Source organism: Cloeon dipterum, chromosome 4 (assembly GCF_949628265.1).
Source record: "Cloeon dipterum chromosome 4, ieCloDipt1.1, whole genome shotgun sequence".
NCBI lineage: Eukaryota > Metazoa > Arthropoda > Insecta > Ephemeroptera > Baetidae > Cloeon > Cloeon dipterum.
In genome coordinates this window covers 26823019-26848995 of record NC_088789.1, presented here as the reverse complement: position 1 = coordinate 26848995, position 25977 = coordinate 26823019, and the positions used below count along the sequence as shown (strand labels likewise).

Below are 25977 nucleotides of genomic sequence, written 5' to 3'. Positions count from 1 at the left end.
AAAGCGAGGCTTATCTAGACTTCTGGAGGAACTTTGGTTAGTTATTGTATAATCTCCACTATAAATTCAGAGAACTGTTTATATAATCTTTCTCAGCTGTTGATTATATTTTAAATTGTTTTATGACTTCAAGTAAGACAGACAAACTTTAAAACATGAATGCGGGAGGGTGATTCGAAAGAGTGCCAGAATAGCCTGTTCCTGATACTAACAATCCCAATATACGCTCGACGTCTGCAGTTAATTCCGAAAGATAGTTCAAACTGTTTTGCTCACTCGCATTTCAAATGTTTGCCGGTGCCGTTGGGCCTAATTGATGACCGCGAGTGTGCGAATGAAGAAAGTGCTCTCTCGCGGCGTGTGATTCACGGCTGTTGATTTCACTCGTCTGCCGCACTGATAAATACACAGCACGCCGAATGATAAACCGAAAAATAGACCAGGCACACTTTGCGGAGAAACTTTTGATGCAAACCGATATAGTGTGCGGATCGAAGGACTGGAAGCGAGGAGTCATGTTCATATTTCTGCTCTCGGCTTGTCGGTTGTAGCCCAGTTTGCGGCAAGTAAACAAACACGTAGGCACTGATTTATTGCTCCAACAATCAGCCGACTGATGGACTCGACTTTCTGCCTCTTTATGCACGCAATTTTTGCATGTTGCGCCAACGCCTAATTTCTTTAAAAACCACCGCTCTCTACATATGTACACTCCTTTTCAGTGTTCGGGAAAAAGAGGCCATTTATCAATCGAACTGTGTGCTGTGTGCATTCGCCGTCGTTAAGCGTGACTAATTCAGATCTAACCTATAACCATATCCGCCGCGTGCGTCCAGACAGTACATTTCTGTATGCTTCTCTTTCCGCCTTTGTGATTCCTCATACTGAAAGTTTGAATAGATGCAGAAGGGGAGATGATTCATAGAGACGTGCCGCCTTGGCCCAAAAAAGACCGCAATCGAATCAAACGCGTGATAAATCAGCTCCTTATCAGCTAATTACGTTTACGATAGGGATTCTTCTGTTTACTTGACAGATTTGTGCCTTTGAAAAGGCTGCTTAAAGTGGATTGATAGTGAAATTTTTAATTGAATATAATGATACAAAGCACAAAAATAATTATGTCTGGCAAAGCACTTCTTGGTTTAAAAAGTTTCCTATTATTAAATTCAAATTTGGCAGGTAACGCCCCTTTTTATATTATATATTTAGTTTAGAGACTAACGCGAACTCTTATGGCGTTTGACAACAATTCAAAGGGCAACATTACCACAACTCATTTCATAATATTTTCTGAAAACGACATCATTAATAAAATTAATATTAGCTTCATGCCGGCCAAGTTCTGAAACTTTTTCCCTATTTTAAGATATATTAATTCAAGTAAAAGGTATAATTATTTTTAAGGTTAACTTAAAGTTCAGTGAGCCTATTTTTATTTTTAGATATAAATACTATGCAAGCAAGCATTTGTAAATTACGTTTTATAAGGAAGTGGCCCATAAATTCGGCAAGCCACACCGTCCGCCTTTGTTTTGCAACAAAATCCGTAAGCCCTTCTACTTCTTTTATTTTCGGCGAATGCCAAAATAGTCTGGCACCAAATCAACAATCTGGCTCGCGCGACACTTCAGCAGAAAAAAAGCCGGTGGTGCAGGTTCCGAGTCAACCAGAGGCGGTCGTGCGGTGATAAATAATCATGGCAAAAAAGGGTTGCCGACGACTTTTCCCGCCTCGTCGGCGATCAAATTCCTCTCGTGCACGTTTAACCCACTTTTGTTCGATTCTCCTGCACGCCAGGTGCGATGCTCATTCGTTCTCTGCTTCAGAGGGGATGAAATGAAATATAATCCGTGCATCCTTTGTCAATGCGACGAATAAAAAGTACTAACGCGACGGGTCCACCCCTCTCAGCCGTCTCGTTTGGTACAGAACTCGGCAAAAGAATGTCCCATTCTGTACGTACTTTGTACGCCAGCCGAGCAAATCATTAATAGAGCAGCTGGCATACTTTTAGCAGCGGAATGAAGATAAATATTCGCACATTCGCAGACAAGGACTCTGCAAGCCAAAGTTCAATTTACGCTTTCCTATTTTCATACTCAGCACACATTCATAAATTGTTTAAATTTTATGTCTGCTGTAAAAGATAATTATGGGGCAAAGCTTAAGAAGTAGAACTTTATAGGCCAACATTAAAGAACATTTTGCTTTGTTCGTATTCATTAAATTTGTTTGTGAAATTTAGCAACAGTTTTTTTCCACGATGAACAATAATGAATAAAGTACCAAGAAATCAGATTTTGCCAAAATTCTTGGCTTGTTAATGATTTATCGCTTGATTTTGATCCCTCTCGTTGCGATCTATCCAATGGCGTGCGAATTATGAGCTAAATTTCCCCTCTGGAACCACTTTATTAGCATGCAAACTTTTTGAGCCGATTTTCTCCAAATTACAAACGGCAATCTGGGAACATTTTAGCTTTTCCTCGTCGTTTCAAGCAATTTTCAGTTAGATACCAATTGAATTGTTTATAATAACATGAGTAGCCGCACAGCTTGTCAACAAGTTTGCGTTTTATATCAGTTTGTTCCTTTGCACATTGCGTTGGCGGACGTGCAAGCAAGGGCGACGGCAATAATTTGCATAGCGTTTAACGCGTAATTCGCCATTTCCAGCAGAGCGACTGTGCGTCCACCTTGCGACGCATCGCACGGAAAACACTTGCGAAAGACGCAGAGGCAGTTGTTGTAAATTTTCGCCCGTGCAAACACACAATCCCATTATCTGGTATGGAGAGTGAGTGCGGGGGGAGGAGGACGCGTGCCTGAGAATATATATCCTACCCGAATCGAGATTCGTCGAGCGTGTTTGCCTTTCCGCGCAGGGATACGCTCCATTCTGGAACGGCACCGCCAGCTTGTTTGAGTTTCCAACGCGCGTCTGCCGGCTTCCAGGGTGACCTTGCTGCTGCGCACATTCAATAAAACGTAATGTGTTGCGTTGTCGCCACACACACGTATTCATTTTCCTCCTGCGGCCCGCAGATTGTGATCCGAATGTATGGGCAAATCTTTGAATCGCCACTTTTCCTGAAAACCACTCTCGGCACAACAGGCTCTCTCGGCCTTTTGTGCAGTTCTCGCTCCATTGTCTGCTGAGTGATTTGAAAACTCGCTCACGTTTCGTGAAATTGTAAATTGTGCGAGACACTGTCAATCAGGGCCTTTGTTTATTAATCACCGGCAGAGCATTCGGATGTATTTTGCGATTTTCGCAACTCACAAGCTGTTTTAAATTGTATCACAGCTGAAGGGCATGGCACACAACCGCACATTTCACATTTAAATGTTTTCCAGGTACTTGATGATCCTGATCGTAAGAAAATAACGAAAAAAAACATTCTGAATTAAGGTCAAAACGATTTGCAATCGATTTTTCACATTATGTTAAGCCAGGAAAAATAAACACATGTTTTGCAGTATCAAAATATAAATCACTCTCATTATAACGTGCGGCACAATTGTTCTAACTTTAATTGTGAGTTTATAGCACGCAAAAGTGGCAAGGCACGCAGCTCGAGCCATAAAAATTCTATGCGGCACAGAAATCCCACAGCTGATAAGAGAATTGATCACTATTTTATTGCCCTAGAATTTAAGACAATAAATTATTTTCAGCAATAAATTTTAAAAAAATTGTCGACAGCTAAACACTATTTTTAGCATATTATTTTGGTGCTAACAAAATGACGGAGGTTGATTTAAATTGTTTCTAGAAATGATTTATGCAAAGCTTTACTATTCAATTGGATTTTATTTCACTCTATTAGTGAGAAAGGTTTACTGCGTAATTTTGCAGACTATAGCTGCGATACGAAAACCGATAGTAATTTCATCCACAGGGCAACAACGGGGGCGGGGGCAAAAAGTAGCTCGCAGGGGAAATGGGAAAACAAACTTGGGATTGCACAGATCTCGCAGTGATAAATGCGCGCACGCAGGGTGTTTGTGTGTGTGTGGGCGAAATCAATTCAAACGGACCAACCAACCAACCAACCAACCAACCAACCAACCAACCAACGTGGTCATGGTCATTTCCTGACGGATTAAAAACACTCACTCGTCGGCCCATTTCTGCAGAAGCTCTTCAGCGAACTCGCTGTGTTATAAGTGTGCCGGGAACGGACCTGCTTCCGAGAAGCCTGGAAAATCTCGTTATTTCCCTCGAGTTATCATTTGTTGCCCGCCCAGCTGCTTTCCGCGTAATTCTGCACAGCATTCGCCCGGCGAGAAGTGGCGCGCGCAGAGCGAAACTGGCACACGCAAATGTACTATTTTATTGCGCTCGAGTAATATAACGTCGACACCGTGGGTTTGCAGCGACGCGTTTTTCGGGAATGACAAATGACGCTGGTTTTATGCGAGAGCTATTCGGGCACAGGAATTTTATCCGACACTTTTTGCAAGTCTGAAGTTTTGCTAGGTCAAAGGGAATACTCAGCGGAATTTAATTCGGGCTGTCGCGGCCACGGCAAAATTTATACAGACTTGGAGGAGGAAATTGCCTCCAATTTGCATGAATAAATAATATCACTTCATTTTGTCCTGGTTTCTTCAAAAACATAAAAAGTAGCCTCTATTCACATGTCTTTTTTAGAACTGTGCATATTTTGCATTAAAAATAATGAGTTTTAGACGCTTCCTGGCAGCAAAATTTACGGATATGACGATGAATACATCATTGACCTATTTCTTTCAAATTGCTTATAAATGTGTCATTGCCGATTCTCCGTAATCTGCCTTCCTGTTTTGGGGGAAGAGAAAATACTACATTCTCATGTTGCATCAGCGGGTCAAGGCGGCAGCCTACGCATATAAACAAAGGACAAATAAGACGATTCTTTGATTATCGGTGGTTAGCTAACTTTTATTTGTGAAATAAGTGAATTTTGGGCCCAACATTAAATTTTGCAAGCTTGACGTCTTTGGATTCTGCGAAATTTTCAGCAGAAATTGTTTTCGTGGCTGGAAACGTCTTCTCGGTATAACAATGAAATATTCAATACAAGTTACTATTTCAGCGCCTGTCCCGTGACTGACACAGTCTCAAAGTTTTCCCAGTAAATGTCCTCAGGGAGTTGGAGGGATCGTCGGTTAGTATAGAAGAGGAGGGACTAGGTGCTTGGTTCAACAAACAATTATACCAATCAGAGCGAATGCTCCAAGCGGTCGGTATCTTTTTTAATAACAATTATCACTAAAGAATCCGTGAAGCTGTTTGATCATTAAAACACATAAACGACAATGTGCTTTCGCCGACACTCTCACCGATCCCTGACTAAATATTGATACTGCGCGCCGCTCGAGTACGTCGTCTATAATTTGTTAGTTGGTGCATGGTGTGTCGTCGTTTATCTGCACGCGGTCGGTCAGACAGTGTGTTTTATCTCGAGCCGCATATAAACACGGGACGAGGCAAACACGATATGTGTATATATGCATTTATTATTTCATCGGCTGCGGCGGAGATATAATAACTGATCGCCGCACAATGCAAATAAATATGGGATAATTGGTAAAAGCGGATAAAGCGGACGAGCGCGGACGATTCGGTAGCGACATGCAGGATGGAGCGGAGTAGTTGTCTTTCATATCTGGTGCTGCTGCCGGTGCTAGCCATTGTGCTCTCGTTAACGGTGACCCAGGGCGTCGGAGCAGCAGAAGTAAGGGGCGCGACACTCGTAACTCTTTTTGTTCAATGCTTTTCTCTCTGCCTATATTTAACGATTTGACTTGTCTCGAAGGAGAGTGAGTGCTACACGGACTTTCCTATTTAAATACAAATAATGAACGAATCGATATTGGTTACTTTTTAACTTGCATTACCACACGAAAACTGTCACGATTTTTTAGGAGATCTTGCTTGCACTTCCCTTCTTAATAATTATTGCTTCTACTTAAGTTTTTACCCATTTAAAGCAAACACAAATTCTTGAACCCACCGCTGTCTAGTTAAAAAAAATCAAGTTGTTTTAGAACTATCCTCTAGAAGCAGAGCTCATTTCCCATGCAAATGCAGCCTCTCCATCTTTTTTTTAAACTCACAACCCATTCCGTGCTCATGTAAATTTGTCTTTTTGTTCAGCAGCCGGAAACGCAATCTCTTCTATCTCCACATGAACGGTGAGACAGTGTTCTTTGCCCTTTTTCCTAGCTCAAATCAGATTATCTCTAAACCTATTCTCAGCGCGGTCAAAACCATTGCTCCCGAAGGAACGCTAGCTGCCCCGGCGAATCAGATTCCGACTGGCACGGATTTTGCCGAGGGATTTTTATCAAGGAGTATCGATCCCCGAAAGGATGTGCGAGTCGAGCGCTTGTTGGCTGAGAACAAGCAAATTAAGCTGGAGAACGCGAGACTTGCCAAGAAAGTTTTCGACTGCCAGGTTGTAAGTTGAATTAATTAAAAACTGTTCACACCATTATATAACTTCAGCCTGCTCTTTAGCTTGAGTAAGAATAGAAAATATATATTTAAATGAGCTCGAAAACACTTGAAAAAGACAAAGCATTCATTTTCTACTTAATGAGCAATCCCTTTCTTATACAATTAAATGAAAGACGCGTGTCAATATTTAACTTTAAAAGTGATTCTGTTCAGCGAAATAACGATCAATATTTTAGCCAATGGTACGACACGTCAGACTATGCTAATTCCCGACCCTCATTGTGCAATACAGAGTCCGAAATTAATTTCATTGCGTCTGACAGGAAATCGAAATTATTGTTGGCAACTGTAGCGCGATGAAAAACAGCCACCAGCACTGAACCAGACCACAACAGCCGACGCAACACCAGATAAACTTATATTATACCCTCTCTCTGTTGTGTACATGCATTGCGACACCCGGTCGCTGCCAGAACAATATATTTTTACCATTAAACGCAGCTTTCCAGCTGTGCATGCGGACCAACCTGCAGGTCGTTGGGCATACCGCAACCTTAAAATGTTTGCTAAAATTTGGTGTAAATTAAAAATACCTTTTTAGTCGCGATTAACTCCTGTAGAAACAAAAATTCCCCAGTTAACTATTGATGAGCGAGAGATAAAAATCGTGAAAATTCGTAACTCAAACATGCGCATTTTACGTAAGTCTTACGTAATAAAAATAAATATTTAATTGCAAGGCCCCGGCGAGTTGTTGTTTTTGTTATCAAATAGACAGTTAAAATCCATAATAACACTCCAGGAAATAACAAGAAGTGAGCAAAAACAAACTCATTTTAAATATGACACCAATCCATGGCCAGATAAGAGCAAGAGCGATTGACGCTTGAACTCGCAGTCAGTGGCCTGGCCCATGGAGCGCAATTGTCAATTATAGATATATATGCATGCTCTCCTGTAGGGCCGAGTGCGACTGCTGTGAGTCAGAGAGCAGCAACTCTCTCGATATTAATCGGCACCGGCAGCCGCGGCCACAGCGAAATTGATTTTCATTTTATGCTCATAAACCGCCGCGAGGTCTTGAGTCTTGAGCCTTTGTCTCGCACTGTGTGAAAAGTTGATTGACTTTCTCGCTGCTTCCCATCGCGGCCTTATTTTCGAGATCGCCGCCTTCTCTACCAGCTGCTTATTTATCTGCCGAAATTCTCTTTGAACTCGCTTTTTCGCATTGCTGGGGCTCTGGAGGGATTCTGTCGAGCGAGAAAATTCCGGTTCCTCTGATCAATTTTTAAAATGTACTATAGGGGGCAAATTAATCAAACTAAGCAATGTACACACTAATGATATTTACTGAAATGTAACCGACTTGTTTATAGAATTTAGTAGAAAACAATATTGGTACAAAATAAAATGTAAGTCCAGATTTTTCATTTATATCAATACCGAGTTATTTTATCATAAACAAAAATATTATTAGTTTTATATATTCAAACGGGCTCGATTTAACATTTTTAAATTGCTATTTAACCACGGATTAACAAGGAAACGCTTCACAAACTCAGAAATAATTGCGATGTTGCGTTTTGATTTAATTTGGGGATGAAAAACCGTACTGGAAAGTTTCAAGATTAATTTTTTTCAAACTAAATTTGCATTTTCAGTGCGGTTAGTGCGTTGCAAAAGAAGCATACACAAAAAACAGCGATAGGAAAAAATATACTTTCAAAATAAATCCATTTGCAAATTACACGAGAAATAATTTATCCTATTTATCTTTGCTATATCTACTATAACAAACTAATAAATCTTACACATGCATTAGAAGCTGGCGTTACAAAAGCGATTGTGAGTTTTAATGCTTCCTTTATCCTTATGGTTTTGACCACCGGATTAAAAATTTAAAACCGCTAAAAACGCAAGTTAAACAAAACAGAAAGTGCGATAAAGCCATGCCAAGTGGTGGCCTATCGCACACAAACAGAAATAAACGTATAAGGCTTCCGCGTTTGCAGCTCGGCTTCGCCTGAAGAAAGGGACACTTTGACGAAAGGTCAGAGTGGGCAAAGGCGTCGCGCCCGCGTGCCCCCAGAGGCCAATTAGGGACTCGCTCAAGCGCGAATCCTCTCGTGGACCAAACACACACACACACACACACACACAAACGTTCGGTGGGTGGATGGACGAGCGGACGAGTGACTCATTCATTTCGCACACAAATGTAGATTGCAATTTGGCTCGGCGTCAACAAAAGGCTGCATTTAACGGCCGATAATGCGTTCGCAGCTTCCATCTGAAAAGCTTAATTCGCCCTTCGTCTTGCGCTTCTAAAACTTGCTAATTAAATTTAGTAATGCAAACAAATTACCCGGCGTGGTTGGGTCAATTTAGGCTGCTTGCGAAAGTTACAGGCCCGAAAATAAGACTTAATTTGTAGCATCTCGAAAGTCGAAACTGCTAGCGTTAAATCTGAGAGAATCTTTGAAAATTCTTTAAGTAAAAAGCTGAGCAGAAAATGTGCGTCAAATCTTTTTTCCCTTCCTTGGAAATAATATCCATCCTTATTGTTAAAGTGGAATGATACAGGCCAACAATTGAAAATTATTTGAATTGTTGGATGCTATAAACAATTGATAGATAAACAATTTGTTCAGCAACTTGCAATAATAAAAAAGGACCTTCCTACAGTAAAAATTCAAATTTGCCAATTTTCTCCAAAATTTACAGTGCTTGAACCTATTTTCTTGGCATATTTCGATTCCTCTCGTCGAGATCTGTCCAACGGTGTATGCCACTTATTGGGGAAACTCTTGGTTTTGAAATTAAATCGGATTTCAAGTAAGGAGACAGCCATTACCATTTGAAAAGCACGCTAACTTTTCCGTCAATTTTCTCAAAAAATTACAGTGCTCCTTAGGTCAATTTAGGCTTTAACTGAATCCTAAGGGACGAGTTTATGCATTGGCAACAAGCGTTTTCCAGGCTTTTGCAGTATCATTCCTCTTTTTCGTATCATAATTTAGAGGTGTCCCTCAACATTCACATGCCATTGATCAAAATCAAGCGAAAAATTAATTTAATTTGTAGAGCAATTTGGCAAAGAATGAAAAATTGACTGTTTCTCGGTCCTGATTTCAATTTTTCACATTAGATAAACAGCTAGTTGCTCTAATTCACAAACAACAAACTCGATTAACTTCTTGCTATAGTCAACAATGGAAAATGTTCTTAATTTGTTGGTCTGTGTGTAAAGCTACACTTTTAATGTCGTCATTTATTTTTTATTACGAAGTTTTCGTGTTTTATCAATTCAAATAAGGATTGTAAAGCTGTACGTTCCTTAAATTCAAAGACAGTAGCATAATATAAAGACAGTGGGAGTGGGAAAGACATATTTATAGACACTAAGATGATAACAACACATTAAGAATTTCGTTTCTCTATTGAGTTTGTTTTGTTTTAAACGTTTTTAGTTTTAAGCACGCTTGTTTTCAGTGGTGAAGCCTGTCATAATGTGCAATCTGCCAGTGTCAGTTAAATCCCGACCATACGCGAATAATATGAGGACAAGGCTTCAAGTTTATGCAACTCGAATCCTTGCAAAGTAATTTGATTATTCAATATTATACTTATCCAATGGGCGTGTTATTTGATTTCCTAGAGGTTTTTTTTGTGTAACTTTTTGCTGCGAATGCATTCTAAATTTTTTAAGCCGTAAAAAAGATGTTCTTTTGCGACACAAAACCAGTTGAGCGCCTGCTTGCATGACTGAATGTAGGTACAGTTCAAGGTCAGTTTCTTTGCTGCCGTGCACTTCTCTTATACTAACTTTAACTCTTTTCATGGAAGACGGAAGAGCAATTTAAAATGTATAAATTATAATTCAGAATGATTTTTAGGAGGAAAAAGGTTAATCTAAATTGATTCCTTTTCCTGAATCAGCTTCCAAGTAGTTGAAGAGTGAACAGATCGTCTTGGACGATATTACCGGTTACAGCTGGACAACTCGGCTGGAACTTGTCCAATTTTTGCCAGATTGCTGCCGGAGCCAAATTACCAGCAGTGGACGATGTAACAATGATCCTATTATCTTCCTGCACAAGGGGGAAGAACCGGCTGAATTTATCATAGGAGAACGCGACGAAAACACTTTAATTGTTTTCCTGCTTTTATCTCCATAGGCATGGGCAAAAAGTGTGGGTGTGGGAATCTGCGTTTCGCACACCTGACTGAGCAGGAGGAAACGCAACTCGCGTCTGGGAATTTTTCGTCTACTCCTCCACACCCCTGGACGCACATAACAATGCTCCATTAATAATTAGACCCACTCAATTCTGAAGAACAAAAAAAAACAACGTGCCGAGAGGTGAGGAGGAAAACGAGGTGCTTGACATTTCCACAAGAATTTGATAAAGCTATAGCCTGATTGCTGGTCCGCACGAACATGTCTGTAATACATTATATAATTTCAAATATAGGAATTGATTTGCCGAATCACGTGCAACCCTTCCCGAAACGTCCAACAGTTGATTGATATATAACCGAATCAAAACACTACAGAGATCATGATCTCAAATCGGCTGGACCTGAATGGATTCGAGGCGAAAATTTTAATTGCGAATTCGGCTAAAACAATTGCACAGCGAGGGTGCGACAATTCGGCGTGCCCGATTCCGGCGAGGTGTGTCTATCATATCATTCACGGTTAAGGTCACGGTTGGAGCACGGCTTACCTTGGAACGCAGTTGGACGGTGTCCGGTCCACTTCCCAGGTGGCGAACAGCTTCATGGGCAGAGGCCGGGAGCCCGGCGGAGGCGGTTTGCCCACCTTTTCTGCCATTGCCGACACCGTTTGCCTCTAGCTCATCAACGCCCAGCAGCCGCGGTTTCTGACAACAACATGAACTTTTTCAAACTACTGGATCTGACTGAGGAGCCCCAGCAGCAGCCAGCCTGCAGTGTTTCCACAGAAACTAGCAGCAAAACCTACCTCGCCCCTCCCAGCCGCCGTATGCTGTCAGGTGGCAGCACCGTCGCCACCAAAAAGTGCGCAATCGACAGCTTTTGTTCGACGCTAATAGGAGGAGCTGCAATTCACGTGAACGGAATGGATGATTTTATAAGCACCTTCCCCTTCGCTCTCCTACCATTTACTTCTTGTATGTAAATAAATACATCCTCCACCTTCCGTCAGCAGTTTGCCGGCATGATAGATTAACAAGTCGATGTTAGATGACCGCCAGAGCAATAATTATATCTTGATTTGCTTCAACCTGTGCAAATATGAGCGACTGTATGCAATTGATTTTGCTCTTTAGCAATTTTTCTATTTTCCTCTTTATTACAGCGCCTTGTGATTGCTGCGGAGGTGCTCTGCGAGAGCCATACATCGCTTGTTTTGAATGCCCTGCCATGGTTTGTCCACGATGTTTTTCCAGAGGAGCAGAAAGTGGGCCACACAAGAGTTGGCACTCGTACTCTGTGCGCTCCGATAACATCCCAATCTTCGAAGACGGATGGTCGCTGCGAGATGAGCGGCTGCTTCTAGATTACGTGCAGTCCTATGGTTATGGTAACTGGAAAGACATTTCTAGAAAGCTGAAAAGAACGCAAGAGGTGATCAATCTAATTTTCCAAATGGCATACATTTTTAAATGACTCTTCATGTCTAAAACAGGAATGCAAGACTCATTATGACACTCATCATTTGACTACAGAGAATGCTGCTTTCATCAAAACTCCTTTACCTCCTCATAATCTAAAACTCAATACGGATCAACCTCCTCGGATGGTAAATCAAATCATTGAATTTCTAGGAGTAGATTATAATCTGACAATTACTTATAAATCAAATTAAAAAAATAAATACTGTGGAAATTGTTATCTAGTTTTCCAATAACCAAAAGCAGCTAAAAAAAACTGCAATATTAAAAAATTATTAACTTATAGAGTCTAAAAGAAACAGCTTTTGTGGAAATTCTGAATTGCTTGACAGCAGAGAGCAGAGCCTCTCTGTTTCATCTCAATTTCTATTCAAATTCTGATAATAATAAATATTTTCCAGATTGTCCAAAATTCGGGCACCTACAATGCTTTGAGATCGGAAATCTGGCCTGAAGCGGACATTGGAGCTGCTGAAATCGATCTCGCTAACTGTGTAAGTCCGGCTGACTGTGCCGACTGTGACCCATCAATGCTGGAAGTCAGTGAAGCCCTTCAAGAGGCCATGGTGAACGTTTACAATGACCGACTCAGAGATAGGTTCCGGAGGAACACTGTCATCAGAAACCATGGTCTAATCAGAAGATACTACAACCTCCAAAAGAAGTACAGCTCCCTCAGTCCTTTCTCTGTGATATTAAATGGCTATCAAATGGACTACTTGATGGCAGGCCTAGCAAGGGCTGAGGAACTGAGAGTAAAATTTGTAAAGCTCTGTGAACTCAGGGCTCAAGGCTTAAGAAGCAGAAAGGCGGCAGAGCTGATGAAGACTTTGCAATCCATTCGTCAGGAGCAGATCAAGAATATGAGGACGTGGGGTCCTTTGAAAGAGGAAACAAAGGCTACCACCAAAAGAGAAATGCGGCCACTCGAAGTCGTAGGACTGCCGATGAGTGAAAGACTGACTATCGAGGAGAGAGATTTGTGTGCCAAGGCACGATTAGTACCTGAATGTTTCTTTATGTTCAAAGACACGTTGGTTGAGTTGTGTGAAAAACAGAAAGGAATAACTTTGGCGCAGGCCCGTAGAGTTATCAAAATAGATGTTAATAAGACGAGAAAACTATTTGACTTCCTGAAGAGCACCAACGTTATCTATGAACCAGCAGAGGAAAAATAAACCTATTTTTATGTTCACTTTTTGTTCTTGTTAATCAAAATTCCCCGATTCTAATATAGTTGCCAACGATAATTATTGCTGATGTGTTTCTAATATAGCGAACTTAGCTTTGTTACACATACATGTGTATGAAAATACTTAAAATTATTTGTATCAAAAAATAATTATTCTATACTATCACCGCAATTCAAGTGAAAATTGAATTAGTCTCGTCTTTTTGGCCTCCAAGTTTCCGCGAAATACACGTATCTCGCGTGTCTTGAAAGGGTTGAAAATGAATTGAAGGGTGGCATAATTTGAATGCAGGCTATCTTATCGCACGTTTACGAGCTGCATATTTTATTACGGGCCGCAGCAGGCGGATTGGAGTTCATCTGAAATGAACGAAATTTGAAAGAAAATGCAACATAAGAACTATTTTAATGAAATAAGAGATAAAAATCAAATTTAAAAAAATGGGCATAATAATTTATATTTTTATATAATCAATAACTTCGCTAAAAAGGGGCACAGACAGACAAAACTATAATAAATTGTCTTGGTGTCACCCAAAAATAAAATTACATGTTTATCACTGGAAAAATTCTGACTTTATGTCACTTCAGCAATTTTAGGGGCACCAAGACGGAAATATTGATAGGGGTTTTTAAGCTCTCTCCAGCACACCCGACCCTATTATATAAAGAGCATTAAATTTGCTTCATGGCTCGCATCACATTAGGGCATTATACGTTTTTTAAAGAAGCCTTGGAACTGATGATGCGAGTGAGAGGCAACTCATTTGTCTCTCCCGTAAACCAGAGTAATTTGATCTCTCCAGCTGCACGAGAGAGGAAACCTTTTAATTTTCAACATCCACCACACAATCCACAGCACAGTAGGACGTACGCGGCAGCAGAAGGGAAAAACAAGAATTTTTATTGAGGTGCATATCAGCATTAGAATTTTAACTCCTCCTAACACATTTTCCGAGGCACACTTGTAAAAAATAACATCATCACGGTCTATTTTCTATTCTGCATCGACCCTGAGAAAATTCTGAATCTCGTCGCGGGGTCAACACTCGAAACACAATGAGTCTTTATGTTTAGGTTGGTACCACTGACAGGAAACATTCACATCCTGCAGCTTGTGCTGTGCTCTCGGGTTGGCATTCCTTGCAATAAGTTGTTTATGTCTGGCATTTAATAGGAGCAGAGAGTGACTGATTATTTGTCTATTTTCTCTGCATTTTTAAGTTTACGGCAGGTGTGCTTTTATTTTAGAGCAGCCTATCCGCCTACGCTGCGCTGGAAGAACGCATTTTGCGGCTTTCTGTTCTTCTGAACACATTTTTCGCTTGGAATGCGACCGCTCCGGAGCTGATGCTGTAATGGACGACGGTTGACCATTCACAGGTATACACAACAAAAAGTGCATTCCATCAGCCATGGCGACCTATTGTTTTCCTGGTTTGTCATTCGTGAGTTATTCAAATGTGCCATGGCTGTCTGAGAGATAAGCAAAGTTGTAGGAAATAAATCGTGAAATCATAATATTCACTTTTGCGGTTTTGTCAATGGTTTTCATTTCTGAAAAAGAGTAGAGACACAGGCTTTTAGCTGTCAAAAGGCGAAACAGGTTATTCCTGTTGCCGTGAAATTCGCTTTATTTAACCTTTTATGTCTCTGTTTCAGTTGACAATAATTTTGCGTGCGTGTGTGACTTGAATGTTCATTTAAGATGAATATAAGAAACTGCCAGGTAGTGTTTGTGTGCTTATTAGCACTGCAGCCCGGAGCTCCAGGTGAGCCTTTTAACATTGACACCTTCAATTAAAACACCGAGATTGAATTTTTTGCACAGCAGACAATCTGCAACCTCCAAGGCTCATTTCTCAGCCAGCACCCAGCAGCATTGTCAGCGAGGGGAGGACAAAAATATGGCAATGCCAAGCTCAAGGTAAATAAATCGATTTACTTTATATGTATTTAAATTTTATATATATATTCTTAAATGCATTCAGGCAATCCCCGACCGGAATTCAGGTGGTTCAAAGACGGCCACCCTTTGACTGATTTTTTATCCGAGCATTACTACAAGATTCTAAGTGTTAGAAGAGAAGATGCTGGAAACTACAGCTGTGTAGCTAAAAATGAATTTGGAGCTATTTTTAGCAACAAGGAGGACATGTCTGTTGCTTGTAAGTTTCATAGCTTTATAATGAGCCTTATATAAATAATTTGTGATGCTCCTCAGACATGGGCCAGTTTGAAGATGTTGAGGAGAAAACTCAGGTCGTCCAATACGGCGATGCAGCCATTTTGGACCTACCCCTCATTGAAAGCCACCCAAAACCTTCAGTCACCTGGCAGATTGACAATGCACCTATGCCTTATGACCAGAAATATGTTTCTACTCTGCAAAACCAGCTTGTGATTTTGTCAGTGAACGAGGGAGATGAAAAAGCCTATCGGTAGTTATTGAATTTAATCTTTTATGTTCTTGGTATAATATTTGATTTTAAACAGTGTCAGAGCTACAAACACGCAGCTGGGCAAGGAGGAAAACAGTGCCTTCATCAGACTGGTTGTCGACAAGGACAGCCTTCCAAAGCAATATAACGAGGACAGTGAAGACAATGACCATCCTGCCATTATCATTGGTCCGTCCGATTTGCGCGTTATCAAGGGCCACAGTTCCGCCGATCTGGAATGCATCGCCAACTCACGAAATCTGCACAAGTTGAGCACAACCTGGCACAAGGACGGCATTCCGCTAGAAAACGCGGGCATCGAGTACATTCTCAATGACGTTGTCTGGAACAGATCTCTGTCACTCCTAAACATTGAGCCCGGACACAGTGGAAAATACGTCTGCAAAGCTGTCCTCCGGAGTGACAGAGGAAACCAACCCATTGAGGTGGAAGCCAGTGCGACTATTACGGTGCTAGGTAATTATAAATTTGCTGCTTATAACTGTGACGAGGAGGGGAATATTTATTCATCAATTTAGTAATTTTTGTTTATTGCACCTCTTGCGTAATGCTTAACGTAATAGTTGTGAATTTTTTATTTAGATGAATTGTGCAATTCATAGTTTCGTCAAACCCTTGATCTAACCCAATACCTATGGAATGTGCGTGACAATAAGTTGAACAACTTAAAGTTATTTCACACCTCTTGTTTGCTGATTTTTGTTTGTTTATCCTTCTCGTACATTTATTTTTAAAGTTACGCCCATCAATTTAAATTTTTATGCCGTTTTAATATATAAATGTGCAGTGCTAGAGATATTTGAACTACTCTATACTGTCCTACCATTTTTTCAAGGCGCTCTTTGTTAACTGAATAATCTTTAATGATTTTTTTGTCAAAAAAGCAGAGTTATTGTTGGTAGTTTTATGAATTTAGCTCTCCAAAAGGGCTAAACTTGACTAACTAATTTGAATTGGATAATACAATTCACGCCTTGAGTATCTATGTCAACTAAAACTACTTTAGCAAATATATCATGCTTGAAAACCAAACAAAATCCATTAAAAGCTCCCAACATACCAATAACTAGTTTGAAATGTACAATTTTTACTCTACTGACCTTTTTTAAATGCACTAAGCTTTAAATATCTTTTTCAGAAAAACCTGTGTTCATCAACAGCCTTCGTCCTGAATTCAACAGCGATTTCGCTTCGTCCTTAGTAATCCCCTGTAATGCAGTGGGTGTGCCAACGCCCAAAATTACATGGTACCGCAACATAGAGCCCCTCAGCGTCCAAATGGACTCGCGTTATGAAATCCAAGATGATGGGTCTTTGGAGATCAAAAGCGTTGCCGTTGAAGATGCAGGCGTGTTCCAGTGTCTTGCTACAAACGAGGCTGGAGAGGTTTCCATGTCCACCTGGCTGAGAGTGAAAAGTAAGTCCAATTTTATATGTGCAATAGCTTTGTCCGTCCTGATGATTTGATTGTGCTTCTCGGATCCTAATTATTGATTCCATAACTGTCTCTAATTAATTTCACAATAGGCTCGAGAATAACGAGGTCGTCAGTATCTTCGGTTTACAGGGTGCGAGACCCTGACCTCAAATTTAAACTTAGTGAGTTTGACAACTAAGGTTTCCTTAATCAGGCACACTTAATTTGGTCCCGTCAGTAGCACAAGCTGCAGTACTGCTTGAGCACATACACGTGATTGTGGTTTATTTTACACAAAGCACTTATAATGTATAATTCACCAAATTTTCACACATGTTACAGACGATTGAGAATATTTATTTACATTGTCAGAATCTTGAATAAGTTGCTAAGAAATTGCTTGAAAACGAATTCAGATTTTGCTTGTTACCGTGAATGTCTTTTGCTAAAGCGAACACATTGAACGTCTTTAGATTCGGTAGGCTTGAAATATTTCGCGTGCGTAACTTTTTGATATGCTGTACAAAACGTGTAAAAAGTGTATTTTTTGCCTTCATCGCTTACGGTCTAACTTAAATGTTCCTTCCAGCGTCAGCACCAGTTATTTCAACGCCTCCTACCAATGTGACAATAATTGCTGGAAAAGATGCCAAGATAACCTGCAGAGCAAAAGGTGCTCCTGCTCCAACCACCACTTGGAAATTGAGTGGTTTGTTCGCCTCAGAGTAAAATAGTGTTGATGTAACTTGCAATTTCAAAATTCAGATGGTGAAATTCTGCATGGAACGATTGACAGATTTTCCATTCTTGAGTCAGGCGATCTGACTATTTCTGCGGTGCAAAGTACCGATGCTGGGGAGTTTACATGCATACAAACTAATGATGCAGGCAAAAGTGAGGAATCGGCGTGGCTTGGTGTGCTTGGTAAATTTCCACTAGTGCAAACCGACAGCTTTCTATAATAATTAACCTGATATTTCAGTTCAACCACAGATTATTCAGCCACCAGTTGACACGAAAATAATTCTTGGACACACTGCCACCTTCCAATGTAAAGTATCAAGTGACCATTCTCTACCTTTCACCATCACTTGGAAGAAAAATGGACAGTAAGAGTTTAACCTTCAATCGTTTTCCTTTACTAGAACACCTCTTTCTAGGTTAATTGACACTTACAAAACCTCAAGAATTCAACAAACAGAAAATGGGACGCTAGAAATAAAGGAGGTTCGAGCAGCTGACGTTGGAGAGTACACTTGTCTGCTGAATACTAGTGGCGGAAATGAGCTTCGATCCGCAAAGCTGGAAGTTATTGAGTTGCCCTACGCTCCTAGCGCAGTTAGTGCTTACAGAATGGACAACTCCAAGAAGGTGAATGTATCTTGGACAGCTGGCTTTGACGGAAACAGCCCAATTATGAAGTACATTGTGCAGAAACGAGAAGTTTTAAACAATGGTTGGTTTATTTCATTAAATATATTATTTTATATTAAAATTTATTCCACAGCTGATCTGCTTCCTCTGACTCCCCTCTCATGGTACACCGAGTTGGCTAACATAAGTGCCACAGCCCGCTGGGTAGTTTTGCCGTTCTTGAAGGCAGCTGCGTCGTACCAATTCAGGGTCAGTGCTGTCAACAATGTGGGCGAAGGGAACCCTTCTGAACCGAGTGAAATCGTCGCCCTGCCTCAAGAGCGTAAGAACATAAAATTGATGTTGTTCGGCCTAACATACATTCTGTTTAGGTCCCTCTGGCCCTCCCCAGGGTTTGGTCGGTTCTGCTAGGTCGGCTTCTGAGATCATAATCCAGTGGCAGCAGCCAATTGAGAAGCACCATAATGGCATTTTATTAGGTTACATGATAAGATACCGACTCTATGGCTACAACGACAGCCCTTGGTCTTACCGCAATGTCACCAATGAGGCTCAGAGGAATTACTTGATCCAGGAGCTGATCACCTGGAAGGATTATGAAATCCAGGTGGCAGCTTACAATGACAAAGGCATCGGTATTTACTCCGATAGCATTAAGTTGAAGACCAAAGAAGGAGGTAAGTCCTGAGATATTTTATGAAAGAATGGTAACTTAATATTTGAAAATTAGTGCCGGATGCCGCCCCAAGCAAAGTCAGGACCAAACCGTTGAACTCGACTGCTGTCCAGGTTTGGTGGACGCCGCCAGATCCTCAAAAAATCAATGGTATTAACCAAGGCTACAAACTGCAAGCATGGAGAGGTATTTACTAATGGATAAACTTATTAGACTGCTTCTTACTAAATTAATAATACTCTTCAGACAAAATCAGCGAAACAGACCACATCATTAAGACTGTTCCACCTAATTTGTTGGACCCCCTCGCAGAGCAGACGACCATTTTGGAAAATTTGGACAAATATGCTCTCTACGAAATCACTGTGCTCTGTTTCACTGATCCTGGAGATGGCGATCAAAGTGCGCCTATCCAGGTTCACACCTTGGAAGATAGTAAGTGCTTGTTGCATTCAATGAAATCATTAGCTAACAGCAATCGCTCTTTACTAGCTCCTGGTCCGGTGGCCAGGTTCCAATTTGATGAAGTGAGTGACCGAGCGGTCACTGTGTCCTGGGGAGTTCCGCCTTATCCCAATGGCGTGTTGATTGGCTACATGCTAAAATATAGGATCAAGGGCATGCCCGATTCGCAGAGAGTTCTAGAATTGCCTGACAACGCCACTTCAACTAGAATCGAAGGACTGCAGGCCACTACTCACTACAAATTTGAAATCGCCGCCAAAACCTCTAAAGGATTTGGAGAAGCTGTCTCCGCGGTCATCCAATCTGGCATCGAACCTGTCTTGCCGACTGCGCCAACCCATTTGGGCGTCACCAACATAGAGGCATTTTCAGTCATGCTGCAGTTCACTCCAGGCTTTGATGGGAATTCTTCAATCACCAAGTGGATTGTTGAAGTATGCACTGCGAAAGTTAAAAAATCTCTATTCCTCTTCACGGAACTATTTATTTGTTCCAGGGCCAAACTTCGAGGGCGACTACTTGGAGCGTTTTGCAAGAAGTTTCCGATCCAGAAGCCAGCACAATTTTTGTCAACACGCTGTTGCCGTTCATGCAGTACAAGTTGCGAGTGACGGCTGTCAACGTCGTTGGTGCCTCTCCTCCCTCTGAGCCGACCAAAGACTTTCAAACAATCCAAGCACCTCCCAAACATGCACCAAAAAACGTCACAGTGAGGGCTGTAAGCGCAACTGAACTGAGAGTTCGTTGGATTGTAAGTAACATTATTTTTATTTAATTTTGAATTTCAATACTATTATTTTTACAGCCGTTGCACCAACTTGAGTGGTTTGGCAATCCCCGTGGATACAACATCACATGCTTAACATTTGATGGATTATCCAAATCCTTCATCATTGAGGATCACACTGCCAATTCTTATGTGCTGTCTCACTTGGAGGAATTCACTGAATACTCTGTCATCATGAGTGCGTTCAACGACGTCGGTGCTTCTGGCATAAGTCCTCCAGCTAGAGAAAGAACTAGAGAGTCAGGTTAGTTTACCTGCAGACTACCAATTTAGAAAGATGTTAATTTGTTTTATTTAGTTCCCTCCTCTGGGCCCAGTTCTGTGGAGGCCAACGCGACGTCATCTACCACGATTGTGGTCAAATGGGGAGATGTGACGAAAGGAAACGAAAATGGCATAATTGAAGGCTACAAAGTCTTTTATGGAGCCCCACCTTCAGTGCCATTCAAGGTACTGCGCTATTTTAATGCCTTAAGGTTTTCCTAAAAAAATTTCTGAACAGAACAAAGTGATCCCCAACAATCATACGCACACAACAACTTTGATAGAGCTGAAGAAATTCATTACTTACCAAGTGCAAGTTCTCGCTTACACCAGACTCGGCGATGGAGTGCTCAGCATGCCGCCAGCTACTGTCACCACATTTGAAGACAGTATGTTTGATTGATTTTTGATTAGAATGATCCTTTCCTCTTAAGTGTCATTGATCAGCAATTAAAAATTGTTTCCACTTGCAGCTCCTGGACCACCGTCTAATGTATCATTCCCAGAGGTGACGTACACTTCAGCAAGAATACTGTGGGACGTGCCAGAAGACCCCAACGGCATAATCTTGGCGTACAAAGTGTCTTACTACTCTGAGAACAACACAAACGTTAATTTCTCCAAAGACTTTCCTCAGTCCGACCGCACCCACAAATTCCGAGACCTTGACCCAGAGGGGAACTACATGTTTCTGGTGCGAGCCCAGACTCGCCTCGGGTGGGGGAAAATAGCCTACGTTCCCGTCACCACGACTAGCAGCCGTGATCCGCCTCAGGCGCCATCGGTGCCGCTGATCAGCCGCAGCCAGGTGCAGAGCGAGCAAATCATCTTCAGCTGGACGCCAGGCAATAACGGATTCGCACCGCTGCGCTACTACACGGTGCAGAAGGCCGAGGGCGTTGACGGGCCCTGGGTCACAGTGGGCAAGCGGGTTGACCCTCAGCTGACCCAGTATACAGTCACCAACCTCAAGCCTTTCAGCACATACAGATTCCGCATCCAAGCGACCAATGATCTCGGTCCAAGCAGCTGGAGTACACCCTCGGACCTTGTGAAAACGCTGCCCGCCGCCCCAAGCGTGGGGGTGAAAGGGTTGAAGGTTGTCCCAATCACAACCACCAGCGTCAAGTTGCAGTGGGATCCAATTCAAATTGAATACTGGAGCGGAGATTATCAGACGGGTGGATACAGAATCATGTACCAACAGATGGCTCACTATCCTAGCGCAATGCAGTCGTCCAGCATTTCGGTGCCAGGAGTTCCGGTACGTGTTGCTCTGATTTCTTTCATTTTTAGTACATAAATTTTGTTTATTATGGCTCTGGAGGGCTCTTTCGCTTGATGACCCATACATTGCCAAATCCAGACAAATAAATTCAAATTTTAACATCATTGTTTAAAGAGACAAAGAGACGTTAGTTCAATATCTCTTGGGGAACTGTTTATTTAAAAGTTATTTAAATGCACTTGGGTTTTCGTTCAGACATGGATTCGGTGGGAGCTTCAGAGGGCTAAAATAAAGTGGACTATATCTATTTAATATTTTTATATTTATTTGAAGAGCAAGAAGTGCTATTCATTAGGCATAAATTAACACCAAAAAAATAAGATTGTTAATATTAGGAATTTTTAGTTATATTTATCTTGTCTGATGAGGCAATTCTAATTGTTTTCAGACAAAAGAAGCGATTTTAGATAATTTGCAGAAGGACGTCACTTATGAGATCATCGTCATTCCTTACAACTCGCAAGGCTTGGGCCCTGCTTCAACACCTGCTACTGTCTATGTTGGAGAAGCAGTTCCCACCGGTAAACCTAGGGACCTCAAGGCTGAAGCTGTTTCTCCTACAGAAGTGCGTCTGAACTGGAAACCACCTCCACAAGGGCAGCAAAATGGAGATCTTCTTGGCTACAAAGTAAGATATCTTTTAAATCCGTCAAAACAATTAGATGGAACAATCATTTTTGCAGATTTACTACGTTATGACCTGCCAACCCGCCCTGGAGGACACGAAAGACTTCAATAAGCATGTGATCGCTGAACAAGAATTGGAGGTCGTGGCAGCCCCAAGCACTAGCCATAGCCTTGTGTTTCTGGACCAGTTTACCACATATCAAATCACCATCGTTGCCTTCAACCCAGCAGGAGATGGACCTCCGTCCACTGCTGTGACTGTCACAACTCTTCAAGGCTTGCCTGGACCTCCGGCGAATCTGACTTTTGTTGACATCACTATGACTAGCATTATGGTCACATGGGATCCACCTGTGAATCGAAACGGGAAAATCATGGGCTACGTTGTAACCTATGAAACAACTGAGAATAATGATCGTAAGTGTCAATTTATTTTTAGAATATTTTGAATCATATGAGTTCAGCTACATATAAGGAATTTTTCAAACAGATTTATCACGTTTTCGGTTCGAGGGATATGTCATGCCAGATGTACATTTTTACTATTCATTGTAAATCCCCTAATTTCTCCAATTGTGATCTTTCTTTTCTGCGCAGGTTTTACAAAACAAGTGAAGCAGAAGGTGTCGAACGCCACGTCTCTGTTTGTTCAGGGCCTGGAAGAAGAGGTTGCATACACATTCACCGTCAGGGCTTCGACTTTCGATTATGGTCCAGCTGCGGCTGCAAACGTGACCACTGGACCACAGGACGGATCTCCTGCGTCTGTCGGGAATTTGAAGTTGGCGAGAACAGAAACGGCATTTGTTTTATCCTGGGAGAATGGCGCTTTCGGGAAGCAAGCTATTGGTGGTTACTACATCGAAAGTCAAAGAAAAGGTAACTTTGGACATTTGATACTTATTTAACTTGAAATATAAACTGAAATTACAACTTTACAGAGGATACTCGTTGGCAGCTTGTTGAAAAAACTTTTAGAGGTGCTGAGACGCAGTTCACCGTCTCATATCAGAGTTTGCTGTACTCCACTCTGTACAGATTCAGGGTCATCGCGTACAACAGTTTCGGAGTTAGCTACCCAACCTACATCAAAGACGGCGTATGTTATTTGCTGAATTGCGCGTTTGGGAAAGTGCTGAATTATATTATCTTTTTTTTGCAGGTCATTACACCTTCAAAACTGTATCTTGACTATGGATATCTCAAGCGTCCCTTCTATCTTCAATCTTGGTTTGGTGTGGTCATGGCCTCTGGCTCTATCGTCTTTATTGTCGCATTGGTAGCTTACCTCTGCGTGAAAAGCAAGAGCTACAAATACAAACGTAAAACCGTTGCAAACCCAATCGAATGGAATTTAAGCATCTCTTATGATTTTCAGACGGGGCGCAAAATAATTTTGAGAAATCCATCAAGGGTGATGGTGATGACCTGAACGATCCTTCCATGGAAATGTCGACAGACGTGCCATATCAAACATACTCGCAGAGCCTCCTTGGCTCGAACAGAGGTATTGACGAGAGTTCTGAATTGAATCCAAATTTTCTAATCATGCAACGCTTATCCAGGTGGAAGGAGCCGCGCGAGTGCTGTCTTTGGGAAAACTCCGCCTCGCCCACGACCAGCCAGCGTTGCTTATAACAGCGACGATGACAGCGTCAAGGGCTATGATGAAAATCCAGACGACAGCAGTGTCACTGAAAAGCCATCAGAACTGAGCTCAACTGATTCACAGGTAATTTGGTGCTTTTGAACATGAAAAACTTTTTTTGTGAATTTATCATGTTCTAGTAATATGATGTTAGCTACATATTGCGCTTTTAAGTCTAAAATCTTGATCCTCATGCAGCATATTTTCCTATTGTCTGTGAAAGAGACAAATTTCCCCTTATTGCCCGCTTAATATATTCCAAGAGCCACATAAACAATTTATTTCAAGGCTATGTCTCATCGTTGACTTAAAATTGTGATTAGGAAACTGAGAGCGACAACGACAGTGAGGGCACTCCTCCGCCATCTTTTGTGAATCACTACGCCAACATTAACGACTCTCTGGGGCAATCGTGGAAGCGGCACAAGCCGGCGACCCGCAACTACTCAAGCTACACAGACTCGGAGCCAGAGCCGTACATCTCGAGTCAGCCGAGAGGCCCAGACTACGAGGCGTCGGCTTCATCTTCTGCAGCGGCGGCGGCTACGGTACTTAATGGCGCTCAAATCGTCATGAGCAACAAAGCCAGATCGAGGGCACCTCTGCCTGGTTTTTCGTCCTTTGTGTAATGTTGTTCATTAGATCTGCTAGACTTTGCTGGAGTGGATAGTCTCACACTGAAAGTGCTCTTATATATAAATGCCTTACAACCGTGCGCATTCGCAATCTGAATCTCATCCAGAGCTTTTGTTCAATAATGCATTTTTCTCGCCTAGTAATCAATGTGATCTCTTAAAATGTGAAATTTAACTTAATAAAAACGCGCACGGTTTTTATCACGCGAAAATGCAGCTTAATGTTGACGTGTCTTCTTCCCTGACTCTGTCCTCCTTTAACCAAATACGCGATGTTGACTTAAATAACAACATTCCGTCCTTTTTCCCTCGAACCTGCATTTCGTAGTTGTCGCAATATTAGCGTTTAATTTTAATAATCACCGACTGAGGCAGCTATTTATGCTATCAAAGTGTAATTGTATTTTTATTGAACCTACGCGCGGCCATGGCTAATGTACTTTTGTATTGTCGTTTTAATGTTTATAGATGCAAATAGATATCTAATTTCTTTATAAATAAAACTGGTGTTTCTTTTTTTATACTCCCTCTCAAGCAACATCCTTCGCGGCAAAATAATAAGTCTTCTTCGGTCGATTGAAGCGAGCAGTAATTAATACCAAGGCCAGCGTTTCCTTTCACTTCCACTCGGCCGGCACCTTTAGGGCAAGGAGTCAAAGGTGCTACTGGCTGTGTCTTTATCAGTTTCACAAGTGAACACACGCATACACTCGAACGGGTTGTGTGCAAAAAGCGAGAAAGAAAACAACGTTTTAAGCTTTCGATTTCAATCGCCTAGTCGAAAGCTTGCTTCTGTGAGCAAACAAAGCAGCAGTGCCAGCAACTTTCAGTCCATTAGTGTTATTTGCGCAGCAGAGGGAATAAATCAATCGCCTTTATCATTGAGGAAATAGACAAATAAAATCCTTCTAATACTTTGAATTATGAGAACATGGTCAGGCATGCTAAATTTATGGGTAAACTTCGCCTCTAAGCGAGTGCTAATAGCCAGTCAATTTTGCTTCTGGTTAAGCGAAAAAAGAAATCTTGTT

At 41.5% G+C, this 25977-nt stretch overlaps 4 protein-coding genes across 6 annotated transcripts in view; 3 read left to right on the top strand and 1 right to left on the bottom strand.

Moving 5' to 3' along the window:
• Positions 1-11322, bottom strand: part of KrT95D (phosphofurin acidic cluster sorting protein KrT95D) — a 34666-nt gene extending 23344 nt beyond the window's left edge. For both annotated transcript variants that reach the window (XM_065487353.1, XM_065487358.1), the window contains exon 1: positions 11182-11322. In XM_065487353.1, the coding sequence (XP_065343425.1) occupies positions 11182-11288 (107 nt within the window). In that variant the 5' untranslated portion in view covers positions 11289-11322. The remainder of the gene's footprint in view (positions 1-11181) is intronic.
• LOC135943592 (uncharacterized) lies at positions 5582-7019 on the top strand. 2 transcript variants are annotated; one of them, XM_065490221.1, is made up of 4 exons: positions 5582-5726; positions 6152-6186; positions 6251-6452; positions 6775-7019. In XM_065490221.1, the coding sequence occupies exons 1-4, from the start codon at positions 5631-5633 to the stop codon at positions 6829-6831; spliced, it is 390 nt and encodes a 129-aa protein (XP_065346293.1). In that variant the 5' UTR covers positions 5582-5630; the 3' UTR covers positions 6832-7019. The 2 variants fall into 2 exon arrangements, with proteins under 2 accessions (XP_065346293.1, XP_065346292.1); XM_065490220.1 differs by having other exon boundaries at positions 6149-6186.
• A 223-nt stretch (positions 11323-11545) lies between the features above and the next one.
• Positions 11546-13306, top strand: Ada2a (Transcriptional adapter 2A). The gene is made up of 4 exons (XM_065487359.1): positions 11546-11741; positions 11796-12064; positions 12126-12239; positions 12513-13306. The coding sequence occupies exons 1-4, from the start codon at positions 11732-11734 to the stop codon at positions 13287-13289; spliced, it is 1170 nt and encodes a 389-aa protein (XP_065343431.1). The 5' UTR covers positions 11546-11731; the 3' UTR covers positions 13290-13306.
• A 1114-nt stretch (positions 13307-14420) lies between these two features.
• On the top strand, positions 14421-25449 carry sdk (sidekick cell adhesion molecule). The gene is made up of 29 exons (XM_065487622.1): positions 14421-14686; positions 14966-15075; positions 15135-15230; positions 15295-15471; positions 15528-15744; positions 15800-16221; positions 16904-17182; positions 17772-17891; positions 17948-18106; positions 18165-18291; positions 18343-18638; positions 18690-18878; positions 18928-19233; positions 19287-19418; positions 19479-19667; positions 19725-20131; positions 20194-20448; positions 20503-20728; positions 20783-20934; positions 20987-21137; positions 21222-22012; positions 22425-22664; positions 22720-23080; positions 23261-23542; positions 23605-23762; positions 23826-23985; positions 24042-24170; positions 24229-24395; positions 24635-25449. Exons 2-29 carry the CDS (start codon positions 15012-15014, stop codon positions 24938-24940), a joined length of 6558 nt encoding a protein of 2185 aa, XP_065343694.1. The 5' UTR covers positions 14421-14686; positions 14966-15011; the 3' UTR covers positions 24941-25449.
• Positions 25450-25977: the final 528 nt, after the last annotated feature.